Source organism: Dendronephthya gigantea, unplaced genomic scaffold (assembly GCF_004324835.1).
Source record: "Dendronephthya gigantea isolate DGI-Jeju-01 unplaced genomic scaffold, DenGig_1.0 000036F, whole genome shotgun sequence".
Taxonomy (NCBI): Eukaryota; Metazoa; Cnidaria; class Anthozoa; order Malacalcyonacea; family Nephtheidae; genus Dendronephthya; species Dendronephthya gigantea.
In genome coordinates, this window is record NW_021163046.1 from 1,862,985 (window position 1) to 1,882,303 (window position 19,319).

At 37.8% G+C, this 19,319-nt stretch overlaps 1 protein-coding gene across 1 annotated transcript; it reads left to right on the plus strand.

Moving 5' to 3' along the window:
- The first annotated feature begins 371 nt into the window (after positions 1 to 371).
- Positions 372 to 11,002, plus strand: LOC114525914. The gene is made up of 6 exons (XM_028547372.1): positions 372 to 614; positions 5,731 to 7,250; positions 8,419 to 8,818; positions 9,071 to 9,309; positions 10,337 to 10,568; positions 10,950 to 11,002. Exons 2-6 carry the CDS (start codon positions 5,739 to 5,741, stop codon positions 11,000 to 11,002), a joined length of 2,436 nt encoding a protein of 811 aa, XP_028403173.1. The 5' UTR covers positions 372 to 614; positions 5,731 to 5,738.
- The last annotated feature ends 8,317 nt before the right edge of the window (positions 11,003 to 19,319 follow it).

A 19,319-nucleotide genomic window follows, 5' to 3' on the forward strand; every position in this document is an offset into this window, starting at 1 on the left:
AGAATATATTTAATACATGTAGACTCGGTCCTATTTTAATAATATCGCTGCTATTTCGCCGTTTAACAAGATGATGTGGTCGTGTATGGGCGCGTTGACACGTCGCGTAGTTTGCACAGGATCGAAGATTTAATACAACTATATAAGCGCGAATTCCAAAGGCAAAGTGTAAGACGAAGCGAATGTATCATGCGGTTTATTTACATTTTTGAACAATTGAACTTCTATACTGCGATGTGCTTCTGAATTTCGCGATCGAACATTTAGGTTCGCAAGGCATCTAAATGCGAATATGTATGCGAAACAATACGCGAGCTGTATTGTTTATGTTCAGAAGCTCTATATTGAAGACTGGCACGTGCGCCGGAGTTAACGCCAGAACGGCGTCTTGTTGTCTGTATGTCTCTAACTGTCAATCAGTTCTAATTCTATTGTCCAAGCTTAATTATCTATAAATAGCAGTTATGTATATTACAATGACAAAACTGTGAAGACCGGGTTTTCCGATTTCTAACTTCTCCGTAATCATTCAAAATTTTATCTTGAGATCATTGTAAGGAACACTTTGGTTAATAGAACAATTCCATCCTGGTTGAACATGAAATAAAATCGAGGTTAGTATTTGATATATATTGTGTTAATTGTTTTGGTCGCGAGTCACATTCCATAAGACAGGATATCAAATAGCTTGGAATTCCCTGAAGGCTGTACAACATTCGTAGTAATTCGTTTCGAAATTATTAGACTGTAAATAAAGACTAACCCTTCAATTAAAAACTGTGTCTTTCGAGGAACACTTTGGTAATAGAGCAATAATATCCTGTGTTGTACAAAACGAGGTTTGTATTTGAATTTGATATTTTGTGTTTATTGTTTTGATCACGAGTCTCAATTGACTCATTGCTTGATTGTATATACACTGATATGTGTGTGGCTGGCTGCGATCAGCGAAGAAGATTTTGCAGTTTATCTTTCCCCGGTGCCCGTGTATATATTTCAAAAGATTGTTGATTCGTCAAAATTTACTCTTACGAATCATTCGCTGAGCGATGATTTTCTAGCCTGCATGCGGTGTAGACGCTTCGAATTACAATTAAGGACACAAGCATAAGCATCTGTGCATTGGAGCGCCGATCCTTGTTCAGTCACGTTAGTATTCCCAAAAGAATGGGATTCGTATGTGACTGCTTGTGATTCGCTGTTAATTTATGAACAAATTGTAATTATTACTCGTGCTCTGGGGGAGTCTAGGTTTCGTCGTGTGAGGGCGCGTTTTGGACCTCGATGACCCAGTAAGGCATTGCGCAGTTGTATCGAAATCAGAAATCTCGCAACATGGGCACTGCTGCAAGGAGTGACGATACCTGACAATACAAGCCACATTTTACAAACAATATACGAAAGATAAAAAATATATATGCACAGAACACATTACTACGGTGCAACGTTTACATATTGTTTGGTGCGATGTTTACTATTAAATTCCGGCTATATGAAAGCAAGATTTATCATCGATGTTTTGGCAGGCCAGGCTTAGACGTTCAAATGTTTATAAATGATACTTAAATACCTGGGACGGGTTGTGTAACACTCTTAACTACATTTAAGTAGATAAATCTTAGTTAACTAGAAAATACATTATTCTGATTGGCCAATTCAGCCACTAACTATAGTTAAACGTTAACTACCTTTTTATACAACCGGGGCATTGATATAGAGGATATTATACAGTTGCGAGAAGATATGGATTTTATGTTCGAGTGGCAAGAACAATATCTCAGGAGTGAGCGCAGCGAAAGAGTGAGATATTGTTCCTGCCACGAGAACATAAAATCCATATCTTCGAGCAAACCGTGTAATGTTCTTTTTATTATATGCATGGACTAAGTTATGAGTGAAAAAAATACACCCAAAGGCGACAAGAAAATTAGCCGCGGAAGACCATTATAAAAGCAATTTTTTTTTAATTATAACCTAAACATTAAAGTAGACTAATTTTTACTTATCTAAGGATGTCTTATGTGTTTTTGTTTGTATTTCTAACGTTAATTTCGTTTTATATACGAACCAAAGGCCATTTGTATTTTCACAACAACAAAGAAAATGGCGGGGAAAATTTTCGAAACTCGTTATGTCACCCCTAAACATGACATACGGAAAATACGCACACCTGGTCCCGGATGTAGTGACGTATGAGTTCTACGAGTGTTTTAGTTCTCATTATAATATAAGTATGATATAACGAGCAATTTGATTGGCTACCGCGCGTGCATTGTGAGGCCATAATGCACGCTCTGGCTTTGAAGTTTTTGTTGCTAAGCAACATCTTAAATAACATGTAAGGAGAATTTCATTATTGATCAAATAAATAAACTTTGTTGTTGCCCTATAATTTCTTCTTATATTATAAAAGAATTAAAAAAGCTCGTCGCGTGCCTTTATGGTGTAATAATGCACTCGGGGAAATGTTGGAAGAATACTCGAGAAGCTTGTAAAACACTCGGCTACGCCTCGTGTTTTACAAGCTTCTCTCGTATTCTCCCAACATTCCCCCATCGTGCATTATTACACCATAAAGGCACGCGACTCGTTTTTTAATTCTTAAGTAAAATACCATATAATATCATCCATATAATAAACAGTATTATCTCACGCCGTGCGGATTGTTAGGCTATACCTATAATCGCCGTACGGCATTTGTGAATTGTGATAATAATGTAAATGTATATTATTTATTTTTTGAGTATTTAGCGTTTAAAACACTTGCGTGATAATTTTTGTCTTGTAAGTTCTGAAAAAGGTTAAAACGATTTTCTTGAAAGTTTTATATTGTAAATATTTATTTGCCTTTCGCTGAGTAGTCAAATTTCATTTGTCAAATTTTTGCCATAATAGTTTATATCAAAGTGACAATCTGACAATCTTAACAAGCAGTGCACAGAGTAAAGACCCTGGAATTGCACCGATCCATGAATTTATCAGAATATCGATGACACAAGAAATGTCTATATACTAAATACCGTACCAACTGTAAATTACCATATAATATCCTCCCAGGCCTAGGTAACCACAAAGCCTTAATTTACGCTATAGGTTTCCCACAACACGACATGATTGTGTCTCACAAGTAATGCTATTGAATCTCTACAGCACGAGTGTTCGCCTAAGCCGGCGTCTTGTTTCATAATAATTTTGAATCATTGTTGTAAACATAGCGTTTATCCAGGGAGTGAAGTTACAAGGTAAATGTTTCGAAGATGCCGTAAGACAAGTTATTTTTTTCAAACCGAAAACCTTTTCGAGGATCAGGTCAAGGTCAAGATCCTTTTTTGAAGGAAATAACTTTTACTTCTGTGCGAGCACTGCATGGGTATGGAAAGTCGATCGTGTTTCGAATATCCCATTGTTTTCTGATATTCTTCTTGACCAAGTCATTGGAACTAGTATAGCGATTATAGTTTGTCCACATTATTCACATGAAGGTTAATATAACAGCATAATACATTATAGAATTAGTTATATTCACTTGTGCAAAATACAAGTAATCAGTTACTCTTTGATATGTTTGCAAATTTGAGGAACATAGTAACATATATGCATTACTTATAACCATGTAGATATTGTTATGGTTACTGGAACTGCATACAAGGGCTGTCCTACAATTTAATATTGCCGTTGTCAGAATAGTAAATGAGGGTGAAAAAACTAGAATATGAAAATATTTTTAATACACTACAGCCAGTAGTAGATAATAGCATACCATCAATCCTGCGTGCTGGATAAAAATTGTGTCGAGTAAATTGTGTACGACTGCATGTCATATATGAAGGGTTATTTTTCATGCAGATTGATTGACAAGGCCATGCACACAGCTGGCATTCAATATAACTGGGTTCTTTCCAAGCTACTTTTGCGGACGCAAGCTGCAATTAAAACACTTCTCAGCAAAGGTGTTCGCTTTTTAAGTTCTCCATCAAGTTTTGTTAAGGAGAAATTAACAATATCCTCTTAACCAGTGTTGCGTAAAATACTTTGATTCTTCCTTGAAAACATGTCCGCACACTCTCGATCTATCCCCTTCAAAAATAAAATGATGATCTTTTCTCTGATCTTTTCACAGAACCAGGCTGCCCGGGCAACTTCTGTGTATGTTCCTCTGCACAACATTTTACCCAACGATTTTAGATTTCCCCGCAAAATTCCAGACGAAGTTTTGCTTTTCCATCGCCCATTAACGGATACAGTGGTACTTGAAGCGTCAACATGTTCATGCTGCCGTCTTCGAGGCGTCGAGGTTGACTTAGGTTGAAAATATTCGACAGGAGACGAAGAACAGTGTGTGCTTTCGCCTTGACGAACAATAGGTAGAGTTACTGGGTCTTCATTTCCATCAAACGACAATGTTCGTTTGGCAGTCGCCTTTGTTTTATCCATAAGTCCCCTTTGTCCTTCTTTTTCACGGTATTGACGCAAAAGATTACTGTTGATATGAATGATATCGTCGAGCTTCTTCTTGCAGTTTTATCTTTGCTGCAGAGTTCTCAGGCACGCACTGTATATATGCTGAGAGGTTGAGTGAACGACAAAAAAAGGTCTTCAATCTCCTTACTTATTGTCGAGTGCCCACAAAATTTCGATCATAAGGTTTTGTTAAAACCGAAAACACAGAATGCACGAAGGGGAAGCAGACGCCATAAATAATCATTGCTAATTATGATATTTGCACGAATATTAATTTCTGAAAGTGTCCATGTGACTGAACAAGGATCGGCGCTCCAATGCGCAGTCGCTTATATGCGCGTGTTCCTTTGTAATTCGAAGCATCTGCACCGCAGACTACGATTTTCATGCAGAGTTTTATTTCCGCTTTGTAGTTGAAATAATCTCTAAAAAATTATTGTGTCGAAATTTTTGTAAGATCTATCATCACCTTTTGCGATAAGCATGATCAAATATATCGAAATGCCCGATGTCTTTTTGGTCAGATACCAATATACCAAAATTACCATGAAAACTATACATAATGAATTGTCCACCCCACGTGCATATATGATGCTCATCATATATACTGGTAGAAAACGTCTAGATACCGTATACTTAATAAAAACAGATAATCAGAAACGAAAACCCAGGAGGCCTGCATAGCCTTTTCAAGATACGGTCTCATTTCTGTCGTTATCTCTGATCTGATAATACGTTAAATTCGACAAATATACAGATCAACGAAGCCCGAATTTATAAGCTGCAAGCTTTTCATAGATTTTTTGAGTTAGTTGAAGTTTTTTCAAAAAGGTTCCCGTCAATTTACAATGATCAAAATGTCTTTAAATCAAATGCCTATTGATACGGCAGCGCAATGTTTCGTATAAAACAAACGACTTTAACAACTTAACGCCACCCATACCTGAAAAAAAGCCGTTCCAATGATTGATATCACAACTATGAATAGGATTTCTTGGGCAAACACCAATTCACTGGTCGAAAATTAGTTTAGAAGAATGCATTTATTTGTTGATAGACAATTCTAGTTTTTCTAATCTTTTAGTAGCAAATATGGCAAAACTCTTTTATAAAGAATTCTCGTGAAGAGTGGTTTAACTAAGTCCTATTTTGTTGAAAATGGAATATTTTCCTTCTCCTGCGCGCGTTTTTTTTAAAGGAAAAATTTTCATGAAGACCGTTCCATTTTGCTCCTTATAATATTTAGATTAAATTGTTATATATTTCTAGGAACAAGAATGTCCGGATTGCCATGGGAAACCGAGGAAAGCCAAAACTACATTCGAGCGGACTACATTGTCACTGATGCTGTAAGGAAGGAATTGAGGGATTTCTTTATTCAGAAGTGGAACAAACGTTACCAGGCATCTCTCGGAGCATGGGATGACACGAACGTCAGTGGTAGTCAGTTGTTTAATCTGGAGAAAAAACGAGCAAGGCCAAATAAGACCATGCTTCAGTCCAAATTTCAAAATGGAAATACAAATGAGTGGGATTGTACCGTACTTTTTGATGCAATTCTTTATTCCAACTCAATCGGTGGTAGTCTTAGTACAAAAGAAAAGACTGAAATCGATATTCTTCGAAAACTGCGAAATGAAATAACTCATAATATACCTGACAAAACGCTAACGAATAAAAACTTTCAAACCATGACTACAAAAGTTGAGAATGCATTGGGTGCATTGAGACTGTCAATCAACGAGGTCGTTCGAATAAAAAACCTGTTTGCATCATTTATAATTCTTCCCCCTGAACCAGCCCATGAAGTCGTTTACCGTTCTGACAAGATACACGAGATAAGAGAAGATATTGAAAAGTTGCGCAGTGATAACGATGGCAAACTTACATATTTTTACATCTCTGGGAATCCAGGCAGTGGAAAATCTCAACTCGCCAGACAAGTTTGTGAAGATATTTGCAAAGATGTTCATGTGAAGGACGAAGCAATGTTTGTAATGACATTGAACGGAAAAGATTTAGATTCTCTTTTTTATTCATATGAAGATTTTTGTCGTCGGCTGAATTGTAACGAGAGCGCATTGCAAAGTGTTTCAAGTTCATCTAAAACTAAAGAGGAGAAAATCAAAGATTTAAGATCGCAAATATCTTGCAGAATTAACAATTGGAAAAAGTGGTGGATCATCGTAGACAATGTGGAAAATCTAAAATTCATATCCCCACTACTCCCTTTAAAAGGAGACGAAGTTTGGAAGGACGGCCAAGTTATACTAACAACGCAAAACACAAATGCAGCTCCACAAGACAGCATCTCAACAAAGCATATTTCACTTATTCATGGTATGAATGACCAAGAGTGTCGCCAACTGCTTGTTCTCTTATCGCGTACCGAAGCCAATGACCCAATACTAGATGAGGTGGCGGAGAAGTTAGATCGTCAACCACTGGCAATGGCCGCGGCAGCCGTGTATATGAGAGAAGTAACCAATAGTTGCCCAGATTTTTCTTGGCGAGATTATTTACGAAAGCTTGAGAAAGGTAAAAGAGGTTTAACGGAACATTGGCTTCAGGAGATAAATTCAGCAGCATATTCATCCACCATGAGCACAGCAGTGCTGTTAGCTGTTGAAAAATGTGCAGGAAATAACACAATTCTTGAACACGCTTTCAACCTTTTCTCTTTGATATCGTTTGAACCACTACCACTTGATCTTGTTGTAAAATATGTTCAGCAGCAAGAAGATTTAGAGGCCGAGGATATTATTCCGACATTTAAAACACTGCTCGTTGTTTGTTCAAGTTTGTAACGATGGTGATATCCGCCTTCATCGTGTTGTTTATGAAGCTGTTAAAACACTTTTCAACAAAACTAAAGGAGATAATATTTCCGAAACTGGTATGCAAAATAAGGACGGAACAAAAACACAAAACATTATTAAAATTATTCAGGACGCTGTAAAAACAATGAGTTACTTCAGTGATAGAGAAGATAAAAGAAAATTAATTCCGCATTTGAAAGCATTTAAGAACCAAATGGATAATAATAGCCTTTTACCTGATCAAGCGTTATACGTCATCAGTTTCGATTTTGAAACAACTGAAATTTGCAGAATATGCGATTTTTTTGGGAAAACTCTTAACTACTACAGTTCTGACTATAACCTTTCCACTGAATTCCATCAGCTCGCACTGAAAATACGGTTAGAACATTTTGGAGAAAACCACACGGACGTTGCTACTTCATACGCCAATCTGGGTTGGGCATGTATAACAGGATGTGATCTGGAATGCGCTGCAGATTATTTTCAACGTGCGTTGGAAATTCGATTAGATCGACTAGGACCGAAGCATAGTAATGTTGCTACCTCATACAACAACCTCGGTAGTGTGTGTGAAAGTAAAGGTGATCTTGATGGTGCTAAAGATTATTATCAACGTGCGTTGGAAATTCAATTGGATCGACTCGGACCGAACCATACTAATGTTGCTATATCATACAGCAACCTTGGTGATGTTTGTAAAAGAAAAGGTGATCTTGATCTTGCTAATGATTATTATCAACGTGCGTTGGAAATTCAATTGGATCGACTAGGACCGAAACATACTAATGTTGCCATCTCATACAGCAACCTGGGTGATGTGTGTTACAGTAAAGGTGATCTTGATATTGCTAATGATTATTATCAACGTGCGTTGGAAATTCAATTGGATCGACTAGGACCGAACCATACTGATGTTGCCATCACATACAGCGACCTGGGCAGTGTGTGTGAAAGTAAAGGTGATCTTGATCTTGCTAATGATTATTATCAACGTGAGTTGGAAATTAAATTGGATCGACTAGGACCGAACCATACTAATGTTGCTATCTCATACAGCAACCTGGGTGATGTGTGTAAACGTAAAGGTGATCTTGATCGTGCTAATGATTATTATCAACGTGCGTTGGAAATTCAATTGGATCGACTAGGACCGAAACATACTAATGTTGCTATCTCATACAGCAACCTGGGTGATGTGTGTTACGATAAAGGTCATCTTGATCTTGCTAATGATTATTATCAACGTGCGTTGGAAATTGAATTGGATCGACTAGGACCGAACCATACTAATGTTGCTATGTCATACAGCAACCTTGGTGATGTTTGTAAAAGAAAAGGTGATCTTGATCTTGCTAATGATTATTATCAACGTGCGTTGGAAATTCAATTGGATCGACTAGGACCGAAACATACTAATGTTGCCATCTCATACAGCAACCTGGGTGATGTGTGTTACAGTAAAGGTGATCTTGATATTGCTAATGATTATTATCAACGTGCGTTGGAAATTCAATTGGATCGACTAGGACCGAACCATACTAATGTTGCCATCACATACAGCAACCTGGGCAGTGTGTGTGAAAGTAAAGGTGATCTTGATCTTGCTAATGATTATTATCAACGTGGGTTGGAAATTAAATTGGATCGACTAGGACCGAACCATACTAATGTTGCTATCTCATACAGCAACCTGGGTGATGTGTGTAAACGTAAAGGTGATCTTGATCGTGCTAATGATTATTATCAACGTGCGTTGGAAATTCAATTGGATCGACTAGGACCGAAACATACTAATGTTGCTATCTCATACAGCAACCTGGGTGATGTGTGTAAAAGTAAAGGTGATCTTGAACGTGCTAATGATTATTATCAATGTGCGTTGGAAATTGATTTGGATCGACTAGGACCGAACCATACTAATGTTGCCATCACATACAGCAAACTGGGCAGTGTCTGTGAAAGTAAAGGTGATCTTGATCTTGCTAATGATTATTATCAACGTGGGTTGGAAATTCAATTGGATCGACTAGCACCGAACCATACTAATGTTGCTATCTCATACAGCAACCTGGGTGATGTGTGTAAACGTAAAGGTGATCTTGATCTTGCTAATGATTATTATCAACGTGGGTTGGAAATTAAATTGGATCGACTAGGACCGAACCATACTAATGTTGCTATCTCATACAGCAACCTGGGTGATGTGTGTAAACGTAAAGGTGATCTTGATCGTGCTAATGATTATTATAAACGTGCCTTGGAAATTGAATTGGATCGACTAGGACCGAACCATACTAATGTTGCTATCTCATACAGCAACCTGGGTGATGTGTGTAAAAGTAGAGGTGATCTTGAACGTGCTAATGATTATTATCAACGTGCGTTGGAAATTCAATTGGATCGACTAGGACCGAACCATACTAATGTTGCCATCACATACAGCAACCTGGGCAGTGTGTGAAAGTAAAGGTGATCTTGATCTTGCTAATGATTATTATCAACGTGGGTTGGAAATTAAATTGGATCGACTAGGACCGAACCATACTAATGTTGCTATCTCATACAGCAACCTGGGTGATATGTGTAAAAGTAAAGGTGATCTTGAACGTGCTAATTATTATTATCAACGTGCGTTGGAAATTGAATTGGATCGACTAAGACCGAACCATACTCATGTTGCTATCTCATACAGCAACCTGGGTGATGTGTGTAAAAGTAAAGGTGATCTTGAACGTGCTAATGATTATTGTCAACGCGCGTTGGAAATTCAATTAGATCGACTAGGACCGAACCATATAAAAGTTGCTACCTCATACAGCAACCTGGGTGATGTGTGTAAAAGTAAAGGTGATTTTGATCGTGCTAATGATTATTATCAACGTGGGTTGGAAATTAAATTGGATCGACTAGGACCGAACCATACTAATGTTGCTATCTCATACAGCAACCTGGGTGATGTGTGTAAACGTAAAGGTGATCTTGATCGTGCTAATGATTATTATCAACGTGCGTTTGAAATTCAATTGGATCGACTAGGACCGAAACATACTAATGTTGCTATCTCATACAGCAACCTGGGTGATGTGTGTAAAAGTAAAGGTGATCTTGAACGTGCTAATGATTATTATCAATGTGCGTTGGAAATTGATTTGGATCGACTAGGACCGAACCATACTAATGTTGCCATCACATACAGCAAACTGGGCAGTGTCTGTGAAAGTAAAGGTGATCTTGATCTTGCTAATGATTATTATCAACGTGGGTTGGAAATTCAATTGGATCGACTAGCACCGAACCATACTAATGTTGCTATCTCATACAGCAACCTGGGTGATGTGTGTAAACGTAAAGGTGATCTTGATCGTGCTAATGATTATTATCAACGTGGGTTGGAAATTAAATTGGATCGACTAGGACCGAACCATACTAATGTTGCTATCTCATACAGCAACCTGGGTGATGTGTGTAAACGTAAAGGTGATCTTGATCGTGCTAATGATTATTATAAACGTGCCTTGGAAATTGAATTGGATCGACTAGGACCGAACCATACTAATGTTGCTATCTCATACAGCAACCTGGGTGATGTGTGTAAAAGTAGAGGTGATCTTGAACGTGCTAATGATTATTATCAACGTGCGTTGGAAATTCAATTGGATCGACTAGGACCGAACCATACTAATGTTGCCATCACATACAGCAACCTGGGCAGTGTGTGAAAGTAAAGGTGATCTTGATCTTGCTAATGATTATTATCAACGTGGGTTGGAAATTAAATTGGATCGACTAGGACCGAACCATACTAATGTTGCTATCTCATACAGCAACCTGGGTGATATGTGTAAAAGTAAAGGTGATCTTGAACGTGCTAATTATTATTATCAACGTGCGTTGGAAATTGAATTGGATCGACTAAGACCGAACCATACTCATGTTGCTATCTCATACAGCAACCTGGGTGATGTGTGTAAAAGTAAAGGTGATCTTGAACGTGCTAATGATTATTGTCAACGTGCGTTGGAAATTCAATTGGATCGACTAGGACCGAACCATATAAAAGTTGCTACCTCATACAGCAACCTGGGTGATGTGTGTAAAAGTAAAGGTGATTTTGATCTTGCTAATGATTATTATCAACGTGCGTTAGAGATTGAATTGGATCGACTAGGACCGAACCATACTGATGTTGCTATCTCCTACAGCAACCTCGGTGATGTGTGTAGAAGTAAAGGTGATTTTGATCTTGCTAATGATTATTATCAACGTGCGTTGGAAATTGAATTACAGAAATTCGAGGCGAACCATACTGACGTGGCTACTTCATACAACAACCTGGAACAGGTGCGTAATCTGCTTGATTTAAATTCCACGATAATAGAAATTGACGTATTTGCGGCGAGCAATAAATAATTATTGGATGTAGTTGAACGCCATAATTTTTATTAAGAATTATTAAGTCAGATTTTGGCCAGCGTTTGCTTTGAAATCGTGATCGTGAAATCCCGTCAACTGACGTTCTTGGATCCTAGCTTAGTCAGGAACTTCTGCCGAGAGACTTTAGAATTCAATCATGAAGGCGTGACGCACGTGTTAAAAATCTCTCTATCACGCAAATCAAAACGGATTCAATAAAAATTATTATTACTCCGGCGTCAGCGACGGAGTTGAAAATTTGCCTCGGTTTTGTGTTGTTGTTTTTTTTTGGTTTTTTTTATTTTTTTTTTAATTATTTTTGTCGTCGCAAGTCTGTAATGGCGCGAAATATACTAGTATTTGAAATCAATGAAATGTGTATGTGATTGGATTTATCTATGTCCCAGTCTTGTCTCCCAAGAGTTGTGGTGCACAGCTTTGGCTAATTTTCCGATGCGTGATTTGATTTCCCTCGCATGATACGGCAATTCCTCCAAGAGGAACAAATAAACCGTTCTTTTGATGCTGTTCGATTAAGTTTAAATTGAATTGGGGTAAGAATACATTTAATACATGTAGATTCTGGTCCTATTTTAATAATATCGGTGCTATTTCGCTGTTTAACAAGATGTGGCCGTGTATGGGCGTGTTGACACGTCGCAGTTTGCACAGGATTGAAAATTTAATATAACTATATAAGCACGAATTCCAAAGGCAAAGTGTAAGACAAAGTGAATGTATCATGCGTTTTATTTACATTTTTGAACAATTGAACTTCTATACTTTTTAAAGTACGATGTGCTTCTGAATTTCGCGATCGAACAACATTTAGGTTCGCAAGACATCTAAATGAATATGAACTGTATTGTTTATGTTCAGAAGCTTTATATTGAAGACTGGCACGTGCGCGCCACGCCGGAGTTAACGCCAGAACAGGCGTCTTGTTGTATTTAAAATCAAGTCGATCTTCGACGTCAAACATTTGCAAAATCTAAGCTGTGTCGTAGGGTTAATTCATTGAAAGCTGTGTCGTAAGGTTAATTCATTCAAATATGTTGTAAATAAGATTTTATAAACTGTGGCAAACCACGCCATTTTATATTTCAAAACCCGGCTTTTTCTGGATTCAAGAATTCCACACAAACTATAATTTGTAGATATGATTGATATTTTGTATTTATCGAATAATGATGAAACAATTATTGAATGAGATTGAATTTCGCGATTCAGTCGCGAAAATTGCAAAATTCTATTTTCGCTGTACTTCATATGCTAACATGTACAAAAGCTGCAGGAAACTAGGGGGATCATTTCTTCTGCAAATGTACAGTGATATACGTACAAAAAAACCGTCGGGCAGAACGAAAAATATTAACATGTACCATTTATTGATATGATAATAATAAAAAACAACGACTAATGGAGCTACTTTTGTGCATAGGTAAAATTAAGATAATGGCAGAAAGTCGCAAACTGTTTGAAAGTTTATAAATATTATCAAGGTCAAGCTAATAATCATGATATAAACCTGCTGAATCATTCCGATGTGTGTAATTTTTAGAGTAACCTGGCTATTGAGCGTAAAAAGAATGGTCTACAAACTGCTTCAGTTGGCACAAGAAGACGTCGCCGTAAAAACATACATGAAAACAGGGAAAATATTATCCTAAGAGTTGAAGCAAACGTGTTGAAGCAAACGACTAAGTTGAAGATTTAGAAATGATAGTCTGGTAGCAGATCGAAGGAATCGCGAAAAATTGGAATAGTCACAGCATGGTGGCACTCTTTATCTTTAATCTTTACAGCGAATGAACCTTTTTGGTTATTACAGATAGACTTAAAAAATCTAATCAGAGAAACACATGCAACCAACGCGCGGAGCTTTCAGTAATATATTTGACGCTATAAATGACCCGGTTATCTTTGATAGTCATGAAAAATTTAAACCTTTGCCTTGAAACAGAGAAATCTGGCCCATTAATTACTTCTCTTCTTCTCTCATGTTTTTTGTCAAATGTAAAATGTCCCGATATACCGTCATACTATTGTCGGTGATTTCAACAAAATGACTAATACAATATGCGACTTTTCACAAGTGTTTGACCCAGAGAACATTTGTGATTCCGTTTTTCTTTTTATACCATAATTAGATGAGTGTAAATTGATAGTAGTGAGTTATAAAATTAACGAATCTCAAAAGAGAATTATAAAAATTAAAATGCAATATAAAAATTGTAAACACTTCCGTCGTTATTATTGCAATCACGACTGATTTTCACATTTTGTTTATGAACAGTCTTTTCCCTCTTCTCTGCAAGCATGGCGGATTATCCAAAAATATTAATTTTCATGGCTTAATCACTTCCATGTATAGGAATAAAAATCAAACGGGCATGTACAGAACGATTAAATATATAGAACTAATCAATCGCCCTGAAGTTTGAACATCCCAGTTTTCCGTACCTATACACGCACTCCGAAATTGTGTGAAAAATAAATCCATAATTTACATATATCAATAAAAGCGTCTTCTTGACGCATGAGTGCTTCCACAGGCAACTTGTAATTTTTTCAGTGTGTCAAACATGATAGATCCAAAATGGTTGTTAATTAAGAATGAGGTAATTACCTAATGGCCACCGAAACGTCTAAATTTTGATGCCATAACCTTTGCTGTAAATCGATCCCAGTTCAGTATAGTATTTAATCTAGGTTTGGTTCTAGCACAATTGTTTCTTAAAGTAAATTTACATACCTCTATAATTAGAATTTTGACTTCAATTCCGTTAGCACGTTTCGTGTGTTTTTAGCAAATAACAATCTAAATTTGAACTTGTGACTAACAACAAAATTTGAAAATTTGAAAAGCGCCGAAATGGTGGGCGACGGTTCCTAATTGTTTTGATTGACTTGCCAATCAAAATTGCAACATTGCGTCACAATATTGCAGTGTTGTTCGTAAGAGAACATCCGGTTTGACTATAAAGTTCCGCATAATTTAACAGTCATAACATGATTATTCACTTTTGCGTTACTGGGGAAAGACATGTGAATTTACTTGAAATGCATTACGAAAACAAGGAGCTTTATTCAATAAACGACAATATTTTTATATTTTTGTCTTACCTTTAACAGGTTCCCGAATAATGTAATGTAATGCAATATAATGGTTAGCAAGTAGCTAACGCGTCGCTGAAATGACATTAGAGAATTTCTGACGAAAAACTAGCCGCACACAAGAGTAACTTGCTGAGCTAACATGCAGCATGGCTAACAGCCACGCAAGGTCTTTACTCACCTAACAGCCACGCAAAATTTTTAGCGCAGCTAATAGCCACGCGAGATTTTTAGCTCAGCTAATAGCCATGCACGCGAGATTTTTAGCTCAGCTAATAGAGAGTTTACTTGTCACGACGCGGCTAAGAAGAAGACGACTTAGAAAGGCTTGGTAACAAACGCGGACCAAGCCGCCTCGTCCTATTTTGTTCCTTACGTTACGAAACACAACGCGCCGGGTAGAACATCAATTTAGGCGGGAAAATTTTGGTCTTTTAAAATCTTTGTTATAGAGGTTTTTGTAAGAGCAAATTTAAATGGGAACGAACTTCGTGAATGAACTTTGCGAGAAAGAAACGGCATGATGAGTTTGTGCTTGAAATTCGTAGTTTATTAATCAATGTAATCCCGGATATGCTTTTAAGTAATCTTCAAGTTCTGGGATAAAAATATGGACGCTACTGATGCATATTAAAAACACAATGTGATAAACAAATTCATTTGTACGAAATTCATTTGTACGAAATTCATTTGTACGAAATGTAACGAATGAATACCAGAGAAAATGTAGTTAAAGGAATAAATGAATCAAACAATAAAAGGTAAGAACTTAATTTCAAGTTTTGAACGAAAAAATATTCGATATTCATTTTACGTTCGTAGCGTTGTGATCACAACATAAAATTAACAAAATTCCGTCGTAGAATCGTAAAGAACGCGCCCGTCGGAATCACACCAGACGCGTTGGTCGGGCTTGTCACCAAGCTTTTCTAACGCGTCTATACCCTATAGCCGCGTCGTGAATCGTAAACTCTATTATTCGGGAACCTGTTAAAATTAAGGTAAGACTGAAAAATATGAAAATTTTGAGAAAACGAGAGTTTCTGCCCGTCTTCGATCGAATTTGGCAGCTGCAATACGTAAGATAGAAGTTTTTATTTATTTATACTCTTCGCCATGTTTGGCTGGTGAGCCCCACAGAGTTTTAACTCCAGTTATGGGGTCCCTTGCTTACAATACAATTATACTAAATAGAATAAGAATATTTACATGAACATTAGTGGTGGACATTATTACAAAATATTATACAATACAAGGTTGTTTCACCATATGTTGAACATGCATGGATAACTCTCAACAACACAACTTTACATTTAGACTATACAAAGGACGAGACGAATTACATTTTACACATACACTCTTAAACGTTTGCGGAATGTCCACGTCATATACATGTTCTGTGAGATAGTTATAATAATTAAACAGTTCAGATTTGAATTTAGAGATTGAGAGTTTGGAGTCGCGGAGATGTTCTGGTAATTCATTGAAAATTCTTGGGGTTCTGCAGTAGAAACTGTTCTGAAAGGTTGTCGTGTTTGCTTTATGTATATTAAACGTGGTGTAACGACCTGTGGTGTCTGATCGTCTTGTGATGCGTTCTGATTGTTTAGTGCAGATGTTGGGGTCACCTTGTGAATGTTGGAATAGGTACATGATGTCCAGATACTCGTGCCAGTAGGTTAGGGGCAGCAGACCGATCTTCAAAAGCCTGTCCTTGTACGTAATATTGGTCCGGAATGGCAGTGATAATATGAATTTGGTAGCTCGACGCTGAACTTTCTCAAGTTGTTGTATTAGGGTGACTGTTTGCGGAGCCCAAACTTCAGACGCGTAGGCGAAATGGCTACGTACAAGACTGGTGTAGAGTGCCTTACGCACGCGTACATCATGCATACCATGGCAAGACCTTTTCACGAATCCTAACATCTTGTTGGCTTTGCTCGACACAACAGACACATGATCATTCCACTTGAGGCTGTGCTGGACGAGAATTCCGAGATCTTTCTGGGTGGTTACGTTCCTAACTGCTGTCCCCATTAGACTGTAGGACGAATCAATCGGGTTTAAGTTCCTTGTGATGCGAAGGTGACTGCATTTCCCCCCGTTTAAATCCATTCTCCAAACATCACACCATTCACAAATGTTGTCGAGATCAGTTTGGAGATCATGCACGTCCTTGTGATGTTCGATGGTGTGGAAACACTTTGTGTCATCCGCAAACATTGCCGAAGATGAAGACGTGGCAACGTTGGGAAGGTCATTCACGTAAATGAGGAACAACAGTGGTCCAAGGATCGATCCTTGTGGACACAGCGTTCGAGAACTTTTGAAACAATTGGCAACAAGGATATGGGGCGATAGTTGGTGACTGATTTTCTGGATCCTCCTTTGGGAATTGGCACGATGTTTGATAGTTTCCAGGCAGTTGGAAATTCTCCCAAAGAGACGGATTTGTTAAACAAGTGGCACAAAGAAGGAGCGATATGTGGCGCACATGCACACAGTAGTAACGCTGGGATTTTATCAGGACCGGTGGCTTTCTCGATGTCAAGAGAAGTTAGTATTCTATGCACTTCTTGCGGAGTGAAACGGATGTTATCTAACGGCTCGCATAATAATGTATCATCAAGAGAATGAGGATGTTGTTCGTATTCTTCGTCAGTCAATGGTGGTTTAAACATAGAGTAGAAGTAGTTATTCAGAAGATCAGCGATGTCCTTGGGGTTTTCAGCAGTAGCTGTAGCATTGTCATTTGTCCACTCAAGTTTATTTGGAGCAGTGGATGTATTGGAAACTGTTTTGAATACTGACCAAAATTGTTTAGGGTTGGATCTCAATAAATTGGGCAAAGTCTGGAAAAATTCATTGCGCTTACGTGAGATTAATTGCTTAACTAGACGACGGAGTGCACGGTATTTCTCTAGATGACAAGTTCTCCCGCTTGATTTTGCTTTTCTTCTGGCCGTTTCTTTCTTTTTCAATAGATGTCTCACCTCGCTGTCAAACCACGGTGGAGTATTGCGCCTTCTGATTGTTTTAGTTGGTATATGGCGGGAAACTGTTTCTAAAAATCGTGCGCTCCAGTGTTGCCAAGTGACGTCAACGTCAATCATATTGGCAGTTGTGCTAGTGTCGACTGCAAACTGTGTATCAACGGTTACGCCACTGTCGTCAGCAAAACCGAGTTGCGCAAGCTCTTGAAACAAACCGTCCCAATTGGCCAAACGATAATTAAAAACAGTTCGATTATCACAAAATAACGATCTTGGATTTAAACAGATGTCGAAGAAAACCAAATCATGATCACTAAAGAGATTCAATTCTCTCGCCGCGACCTTTGATATGTCAGACACAGTTTCAGGACACTTGGTAAAAATTAGATCAATGAGATTGTTCATCCTTGTTGGAAACAAATTCACTTGTTGGAGATAAAGATCCCACATAAGTTCACGAAAATCATTAGAATTAGCCGAGACATTTCCATAACTGTTAGATTTGATATGAGAGTCCCATGTCAGATCTGGAAAGTTAAAATCTCCAGTAATAAATGCTCTGTCATAGTTCTCTGTAACTTGTAAGAACGACGAAAACAAGTCAAGCCATTCGTGAGCGTCACAGTTAGGTGGACGATAGCAGACTGAAACAAGGCTCTTTCTTGAATCATTTTCCACTATTTCAATCGCAATGATTTCCAATCTCTCGCACCATTGTCCTAATGTTATTCTGTTGTAAGTAATATCGCTGCGAAGTGCTAGTAAGACCCCACCGCCACGTTTAAACGACGCACGATCTTTTCGCAGAATATCGTACCCGTGCGGAAGTATTTCTTTATCAGCAATACTGTCTTTAAGCCATGTTTCGGTAACAGCCACAATGTCCAGGTTTTCCGCGTACACCATGTTTTGGAAAGAAGATAAATTGCTTACTAGTGTTCCGTCCACATGCTTGTTAATGCTACACAGACTGCGTGCATTAAATAACAAACATCGTTTCTTTTCGATGTAAGGTTTTGACGCCGTAATTGGACCAGGATTAGTGTGAACATCGCCAGATAATTGCAACAGTAAAGTAGCAAAAAACGCATGTAGCAGTAAACGAGTACCTTTGATAATGATCGTTTGGTTCGTTAACGGTCGCGTTTTGACCGTTGATCTTCGCCGTTTACCATAACACTTGATTGTCACAATATTGGCTTCTATTGTGGTTAATAAAACTGTTGAATTACATGATAAAGACTTACGGAAATATGTGTAAGTTGATAGGTTGCCAAGAATAAGATAAAAATACAGAACATGACAAAGTCTACGAGAGCTGAAAATGCCATGACCAACCGCCATGATATGGCGTGAGTGAGGCCAAATTAAGTTGCTTTAATTTGAAATTTTTTCTCGTACTTCCAGGAAAATTATATAAGATACAGCCATTATAATATAGCAACTCCTTAGCTCCATGGTGTAGCTCCATTAGTCGTCTCAATAGTTTGGTTTATTACCAGCTATTCAATTA